Below are 8,719 nucleotides of genomic sequence, written 5' to 3' on the forward strand. Positions count from 1 at the left end.
CCTGAGGAGAGGCCACTGCAGCAGAGTTTGTTCCCATGGCTGAGGAGATGGGGTTTGGTGGAGTGATCGCTGGGCGGTGCCCCATCACCTCATCCATGAGTACAAACCACTTCCAGTTTGCTGCAGTGGCCTCTCCTCCCTCTGTGCTTACGCCTGGCCTTGGGGCTTTCAATTCCTAAAAAAAAGAAACATCTGATAACTATGATTCAGAGGTTACAACAACGTTAGTTCGCTGTGGCCTTTTTTTATTCATCAGTTATGTATGTGGTTTACTGGGATCTGAAATGCACTATACAAGCCTCCAGATTTTCTTTTGAAGAGATTACGAATAAACAGTTTTGCTTTTCAGGAGCATTTTTTTTTTAAGGTATAGGTAAAATATGATACCTGGACTCACCTTGTATTTCTGTTTTAAATTCTCCCACTTATTTTTTGCCCAGAGGGCCTCTAGCTAGAGGGTCGAGGGGTGGGGCGATGACGTTTACGGTTTCAGTCGGTTTCAGGCGTCCACACGAATCCAAAACGAAACATGGTAGATTTGAAACCACCTCCGAGGGTGGTTTCAGAAGTTTACGGTTTCGGTCAGCGGATTCGCCGGCTTCGTGTGGACGGAAGGCCGAACCGTACAAGACCTTTGCGGTTTCGCAATGAAATCGGCCTTCGTGTGGACGGGGCCAAACTACTAGACGAAAGCCACTATAGGGAAGAGCCTACTTCTGACGGAAAGCGTGTATAACATAGGCTTGCTATCTGCTTCAGACATATCGTGAACAATAGCGACGTCATACGTTTGTTAGTGGTTACTACATGTCCAAATCTTCTTGGAAATAAATCCTATAATTATTATGGGATTTATTTTTTGTATTAACATTAAGTTTTACCCGAATTATTAACTTATAAAAATGTACTCTGTTGGCAAATCATATTAGGAATACTGAACTGAGTTGAGTATTGCCTAAGTAACAAGACTTCAAAAAAAGGTATTTGATGATGGGAAAGTACTACTGGTTCAGATGTCTGAATCATTGACTTTGTGCAACCATTGAGATTTTAATCATCAATGCGTTGTACCTCGACAAATAAAGGTTAAATAGCCTAATTAAAAATGTAAACATATAGGGCCTACCTATACCTTACCCGCGCCTATGGGATGCAGCATTCTCTACAGAAAGCCAACACATTCCGAAATCAAATGAAGAGTTTCAGATTGCAACATTGCAAACAACTCCGCGATGATTGGTTCCTCTGACAGCATAGGCTCGGCCCATCTGTTCTGACTGCTGACCCTCGCCGAGTTCCAAAGGAATTCACAGACAAAGCCAACTTTACTGCAGACGTTTTCATATTAGCCTTCTTCCACGTCCCATTTTATCTTTATTTTTTAGACAGACATGACTTGCTCACTGGGGATCCTGCTCTGCGTAGCTGTGCTGTTCCGGACCTCACAGCCTCTCATCATGGATAAACTTGCAGACAACAAGTTTTGTGCAGATGCAGAGTGTTCATGTAAGTCAACGTACGACCTTCCTTCGAAACACCATTGCTAAACAATATATGGAGTATTAAACAGTTATTAAATAAACAGATTATTATTAGGCATAGGCCAACCGGAATTAATATAATATGGAGTTGGCTACAACGCATCTGGAACTGCAAGTTTAGCGACAGGCTTCTAAATATTCTCGTATAGACGGTGACTCTTTCGGTCTTGTTTGTTGTTCATTTCAGATGCTCTCTCATTGGCCACGGCCATAAACGACTTTGCTGCTCCCGATTGCAGATTCATCAACATCAGGGCAGGACAGATGGTCTATGTGTATTCTAAACTTGTGCCGGAAGAGGGCGCTGGTGTCTTTTGGTCTGGAAGTGTAAGCGGCTTTTCTGCAGATAAATAAGAGTTCCGGGCCGTTTCTGTGGGCCCAAAGCATGGCCCAAAGCCACATTCTACTTGTCCCTCCTCCCCACACCTTTCTCAACTTGAATAAATTCATATATATATATATATATGTATGTATGTATGTATGTATGTATGTATGTATGTATGTATGTATGTATGTATGTGTGTATGTGTGTGTGTGTGTGTGTGTGTGTGTGTGTGTGTGTGTGTGTGTGTGTGTGTGTGTGTGTGTGTGTGTGTGTATGTGTGTATGTATGTATGTATGTATGTATGTATGTATGTGTGTATATAATATATATATATATATATATATATATATATATATATATATATATATATATCAAATAATGATTGATCGCCTCTCTTCCATTTCCCCACACAAAGCAATGCCAAACAATCTAGTGTGGTCAAGGGGGAATTCTCCCCTATTTCAAAATTTAAAGAAATATAGCACAAACGCATTTTGAGAAATCAGTTGACCAAATGTTATTTTATTTATATAGTTTTAAATGATAGCTTATGGCGTTGCTTAACCGCTTTTGGCTAGAAACGGCCCAGTGATAGATATTAGTTATTTAAAACATAAAATGTTAACCCCCCTATTTGTTATTGTTTTATAAATCAATGTCAGCATTAGCCTTCTGTCTCGTTGATATAAATGATAGGTTTATGGTGAGCGCTACGTGGACCAGATGGGTATCATAGGATACTTCCCTGCCACCTTGGTGAAGGAGTCAGTAAAGTTCAAGGAAGACACTGTTCAGATCCCCACAACCGTGAGTCCATTTTAGTTGTTCTTTATTAAAGGAAATACAGTCAGTAACTGTTTGATAAAGCCACACACATCTCTTTTTTTTGTTGTATCTCTGACAGTAAGTTTTGTATTTCTTGCAGGACATGGATTTCTACTGTGATTGATTGATGACAGAGCACCCCAATAATGTCCCATAATTATCATAATCACAATCATTCTCTGTGGATTACTGCCATTAGTGGGAAAATTGGGTATATTGAGTCAAATGAACGGCTTTGGCTTTGCTTTTATCCTCTGCAGACAATTTTCGTAATAAATCTTTTCATCATTATTTGCTGCATGTTATGGATTATTGTCGTCAGAGATTGCAAAACCTAAAGAAATATTTTAGACATCAGATGCCGCATTTCACATAAATTATCCATGCCCGTAACAATAATTGTGGCAATTACTGTATCATGAAAAATATAATTGTTATTGTTGTTGTATTCTCTTTATCTATATCTGAATGGCTCAAAATGGCGGCTTCGCCTTGTCTGACCTTTCAGCGTTTAGATTCTTTCTGAGTTCTGTTTCAGATATGATCTAGTATGGAAACCTGCATAAGTGCTCTCCGCTCATCTTGACCTTCCTAGCATGTTGTCTTGGATATATCAGTGTATTTCAATTTGAACACCCACTGATGATCTCTCGACCCAGGCCTATAGGTTGAATTACGACTAATTATAGTGATCTTAATCATAGAATCAGACTTCATTATATGCTTGATTATAGCCTCCGTGTTGGAGAGCAACCATCACAGAAATAACAAAGTTTAAATTTAGATAAGCGATAGCGTTATATATATATATATATATATATATATATATATATATATGTATATATATATATATATATATATATATATATATATATATATATATTTAGCCCTACTTGTTACGATTCAAACATTCATTAACAGTTCACTTGATATGCAATGAATCAGCAGAACCAATTGTGACAACTATAGATTGCATCACTTGTGTGAGGCAACTGTTGTCTTCATAATGTGTTAAAGCAGCAACCTAGCAAGTCAATAACCAGGGCCTGCAGTGAGGAGAGTGAGAAAACACTTTTCCCTTCAGTAGGCATATTTCCTTCTCCCTCAAAGTTCATCTTTATTGCTGCTCTCATTTGGATCTGATTGTTTTCATCATTCTATATCAGGGTCGGATGTTATTGTGCAGGCTTTGTTTTCAGCGAAACATGACCTCACAAGGCAGTTGAAGATCATCATCATCACATCGTCCTCGTCTTATTTCCCCGGTGAAAGCAAGGCGAGTGCTAGACAGGGAACTCGTCAATCTCGGGCAGCAGCTGTAGATTTAGGACGTTGCCATGGTGACAGAGGAGGAGGCAGAGAGGACCTGTATCAAAAACGTGTGTGTGTGTGTGTGTGTGTGTGTGTGTGTGTGTGTGTGTGTGTGTGTGTGTGTTTGTGTGGGGGTGGCAGCATGCACGCCCATCAAGGGAGCAGCTGAGTGTCACACACACCCACACACCTTCTATTATCACAAAGCCATGATGAATCGACAGATCAGTGGCTTCCAAAGGTCTGACTTATGCCAGCCTATACACACTCTAGTCATGCTACTTTCTTGTTTTCCACCTCCAATGCCACAAATGATATCAGCACGGTCTTCTTTTGTGGTACCATCATCCATCTGTGTGTAAAGTGATATCAACCTGTATGGGTAAGATCAGCTTTGGGCCTCTGAAGATACAAGTCTATCCACTACACCGCTTCAAAACCAGCTTCTTCAAGACGGACATTCGACTACCACACATTCCATCCAGATACATTTCTGAAAAATAAACACTTCTGCTAGTTATATTTGTTGTTTCATGTTGGTCTATGTCGAGTGAGTCTAAATGTGGACTTCCATTGTCCAACTCTTCAAAACAAAAGGCAGTTGACCTCTCTGAGTTGCACTGAGTTCATGTGAAATTTAAATACAATTTCGATAATGCAATGCTACCAATTTCTCCATGTCAGGCCTTCAAAATCTAAAAACTCCCTTTTCCTAATTTGATAACAGAAACTATTCATCTTCAAAACGTTCTAGCGTCAACTAGACCACTACAAATAAATGGGCTTTAAAACCAAAGCATTAATCCAACAAGTGAAGTCAAGCCGAGTGAATTTGTAGAGCCCTTAATCACAGTCTCAAAGGGCTTTGCAGGCCCACACCCACCTAACCCTAAGCCCTCGAAAGGGTAAATCAATTCAACTCCCGAAACCTATGGGAAGAAACAATGCGGAGGAAAACCGAGATGGGCTCCTAACCAGTGATGGTTAGGAGCCTAATAGGTGCTGAATGGACTGATGTAAAATGGCAGCACAAGACAAAGCATAAACACAGCTTAAAGCTACATTATGCAAGAATTTGAAAAAAATGAATTACTACCCTAACCCTAACCATAACCACTACTACCCTAATCAGAGAAATGACATTCCAGGATTCTTTACCGCCTTCCTTTTTCTGGCCAATAACAACCAATCAACAGCCAGTTGACATCCACTAAGCTCTACCCGTTGATGTTATCAAATTATTAAACGTGACTTTCTTCCTCCTAGCCTACCAAAAATATACTTGGACGAGCTTTAGACAGAACAGGGAGATTACGATTAAGAGAGTAAGGTTATTGAAACTAGTACATTACAACTCAAACAACAAAGAGACAGACAAACAAAACAGATGTCCCAACACCAGTATTATTTTTATAGTGCGTCACCTTGACAGAACCCAGTTCCCACCAAAACATCAACAATCTCAGACCTCGTATTGAACGCAATTGGAGAGGAAAAAACAGAGAGAAAAAATAAAGAGAAAAGGAAATAAAGTACAGGCCAGAACAACTCATGCGTGACCTTGTATCTTCTTCAAATATATAGAGCGGGGATCACATGAGAACCCACAGTGTTATTGTTCAGCTAGAATGCTATTTTCTCTTTGGGAGACTAACAACCTCCTGGGGAAAGGTATTTACTCAGGCCAATAGCGCTATTGGGAGAAAAAAAACTAAAAAAAAATAACCATTTGTTCCTTCCTGATAGGTGTGATAGAGAGAGTAAATGGGAGTGTTTGAGGATATAATTACCCCATTATTTATGAAGGTATGTGGTTGTTTTAAAGTCCCGACATGCAGTGTGTGTGTGTGTGTGTGTGTGTGTGTGTGTGTGTGTGTGTGTGTGTGTGTGTGTGTGTGTGTGTGTGTGTGTGTGTGTGTTTGTGTGTGCACATTTGTCAGCATGCCAACAAGAATTTATGTTTCTCTCGAGCATACATAATGAGGGTTCCATCACTCTGTCAGTACTGACCAATCACAGCTCTCCCGCCTGGGGAAGGGAAATGCTTCCTTCTAAGTCAATGTGTGTGAAAACCTCTCCACTTAGATAGAGTTGGAAATAGATGCCAGGGTTGGAGCTAGGTCACAAAGCAATGTTCAATTTGCTATAAACAGAGGGACTTTCATATTTCCTCATCACCCTCTTTCTCCCTCTTTCTCTATCCCTCCACCCCATCTCCCTCTCTATCCCTCCTTCTCTCTATTTCTCTTTCCCCTCCCCTCCCTGTAACCGTAACCATAACCCTCTCTCTCTCCCCACCCCTCTCTCTCAATTTCTCTCTCATCTCCCATCTCTCGCTCTCCCTCCATCTCTCCCCCTCTCTTTTCTCCAGCTCTTTCTCTCTCATTGCTCCTCTCTCTCTTTTCCTTAACATGACCTTCGACCTCAGTAATGTGCTTCCTGTGAACAGTGACGTGTGACATAATTGTGATAATGGGGCTAATTTTACTTATTTTCTCTCACCTACTCTGATTTGGGGACCATAGTTAATTAAGCTTATTTCTTTAGGAAACTAATTACCTACATTTTATCCTCACGGCGACTTAATTGACGTTATTTTTTTCATTCTTACTATTAAATGTCTCTTTGAAGCCTACAGATTATGAACAAATAAATAAATAACGATTTGTTTACTCTTGTGAATGTATCAATACATTGTTGTAATGTGTGTTTGTGTTTGTGTATGTTTGTGTTCTTGTGTGTGTGTGTGTGTGTGTGTGTGTGTGTGTGTGTGTGTGTGTGTGTGTGTGTGTGTGTGTGTGTGTGTGTGTGTGTGTGTGTGTGTGTTTGTATGTATGTGTTTGGGTGTGTGTGTTTGCAGGTTACATGACTGCTTTCCAATACAAGGAAACCACTGAGAGGTAAGATGAAAAGATTGTATGATTATGTAACCCAAAAATATTATTATTTGGCTTTTCCCTAGTTTGTCTGATGGTCATTTAAGAAGCAAACTGCAAAAAAACAAGAAAAGAAAGAAAATTGACAGTAGGCTGGAATACAATAGGAATATATGAAGAGAATGGATAAGGAGAATACCCACTTCAGATGCCCTATTTTATGTGCCAAATTTCATGCATCATGTATTTTCACCATTTTGAGTCCATATTGGTTCTGCTGTGTTTTGATCCTCACTGTGTGTGTGTTTTTGTGTGTTTGTGTGTACATTACACCTCAGCAGTCAACCATAATTTCAGCATGAAAAACCTTCTCTCCTCCCCCTTCATTCAGGGAACTTGACAGAATGTTGTTGCATTTACCTGCACTGTTTTGCCTATAACCCTGTTTACCATAAGAATTCCAAGTATGCCTGTGTGTGGGTAGGTGTGTGTGTGTGTGTGTGTGTGTGTGTGTGTGTGTGTGTGTGTGTGTGTGTGTGTGTGTGTGTGTGTGTGTGTGTGTGTGTGTGTGTGTGTGTGTGTGTGTGTGTGTGCGGGCGGGCGGGTGCGTGTGCGTGCGGGCATGCGTGCGTGTGTGTGTGTGTCTGTGTGTGTGTTGGAGAGGAGAGTGAGGTAGGGGCTAGAGGAGTTCATGTGAAAGCATACTCTCAGAAAGGGGAATAACTATTTAGGCATAAAGATAAATTAAAAACCACAAAAGAATATTTCTTTGTGATCATGTAAGTGGTTTATCATCAAACTAAATTAAACACACGAAACACAGACTTACCTGACCTCTATGAATTATAATGTTCAGTTTGATTGGATTTGTCCACTGTGTGTATATTAAACTATTACATAAAGAAGATACATTGGCCCTCATTTATCAAACGAGCGTACGACAGAAAACGTGCGTAAAATGGACGTATGCTCATTTCAACGTTGAGCTCGGCATTTATCAATTTGAACGTGAGCGCAGGCTGCGATGAAATCTCACGTCAGGTCTGAGCTCGTGTACGCAAGTTTTTTTGGCGCAACATACGGGTATTTCACTGATGAATAGTGCAGCACAAGTAGCTGCATGTTGCACATCTGTATTAATTACTAAATAAATTGGAATTAGCCCAGCCGTTCAAACAATTACAATCAAGTCAGGCCTAATTAAAAACAGTATTGCTATGAAAATAATTAGAATGTGACAGGTGAAATGTTTATTCAGCTGTCTATATAAACAGGAGCTTTGCCAAATAGGTGGTCGAGTCTCAGCGATGGCAGATCTGGCTCTGTTAGAGGACCTCAACGCACGTCTAAGACGAGAGAGAGTTTTTCGAGACCGCGTTGATTTCTTTATGGCCAGCGATGAATGGCTCTTGAGTCGTTTTCGTCTCCCAAGGCTTCTCCCGATGGAGCTATGCAATGCTTTTGGAGCCACAGTTAAGGCGAGAAACTAGGCGATCAAACGCAATACCTGTGCCAGTGCAGGTGTGCTCTACCTTGGGGTTTTTGGCCACCGGGACCTTTCAGCGGGAGATCGGGGACAGGTCTGGTATTTCCAGCCAAGTATTAGCCGAACCATGCCAGCAGTTTTGGCAGCTATAATGTCCCTCTCCGAACGTTATATTAAATTCGCATATAATAACGATCAGCAAACTGGAATCAAACGGGATTTTTATGCTATTGCTAGGTTTCCAAATGTGATTGGTGCGGTTGATTGGTATACCCATGTGCGTATGAAGCCACCATCTATTAATGATTACGCGTACATCAACCGCAAAAGCTACCATTCAGTTAATGTTCAGATT

At 40.5% G+C, this 8,719-nt stretch overlaps 1 protein-coding gene across 1 annotated transcript; it reads left to right on the top strand.

Moving 5' to 3' along the window:
* The first annotated feature begins 1,260 nt into the window (after positions 1-1,260).
* LOC130404779 (otoraplin-like) lies at positions 1,261-2,998 on the top strand. Its single transcript, XM_056609673.1, has 4 exons — positions 1,261-1,506; positions 1,729-1,868; positions 2,563-2,673; positions 2,792-2,998. The coding sequence occupies exons 1-4, from the start codon at positions 1,392-1,394 to the stop codon at positions 2,813-2,815; spliced, it is 390 nt and encodes a 129-aa protein (XP_056465648.1). The 5' UTR covers positions 1,261-1,391; the 3' UTR covers positions 2,816-2,998.
* Positions 2,999-8,719: the final 5,721 nt, after the last annotated feature.

The sequence above is a fragment of the Gadus chalcogrammus genome, chromosome 15 (assembly GCF_026213295.1).
Source record: "Gadus chalcogrammus isolate NIFS_2021 chromosome 15, NIFS_Gcha_1.0, whole genome shotgun sequence".
NCBI classification, from domain to species: domain Eukaryota; kingdom Metazoa; phylum Chordata; class Actinopteri; order Gadiformes; family Gadidae; genus Gadus; species Gadus chalcogrammus.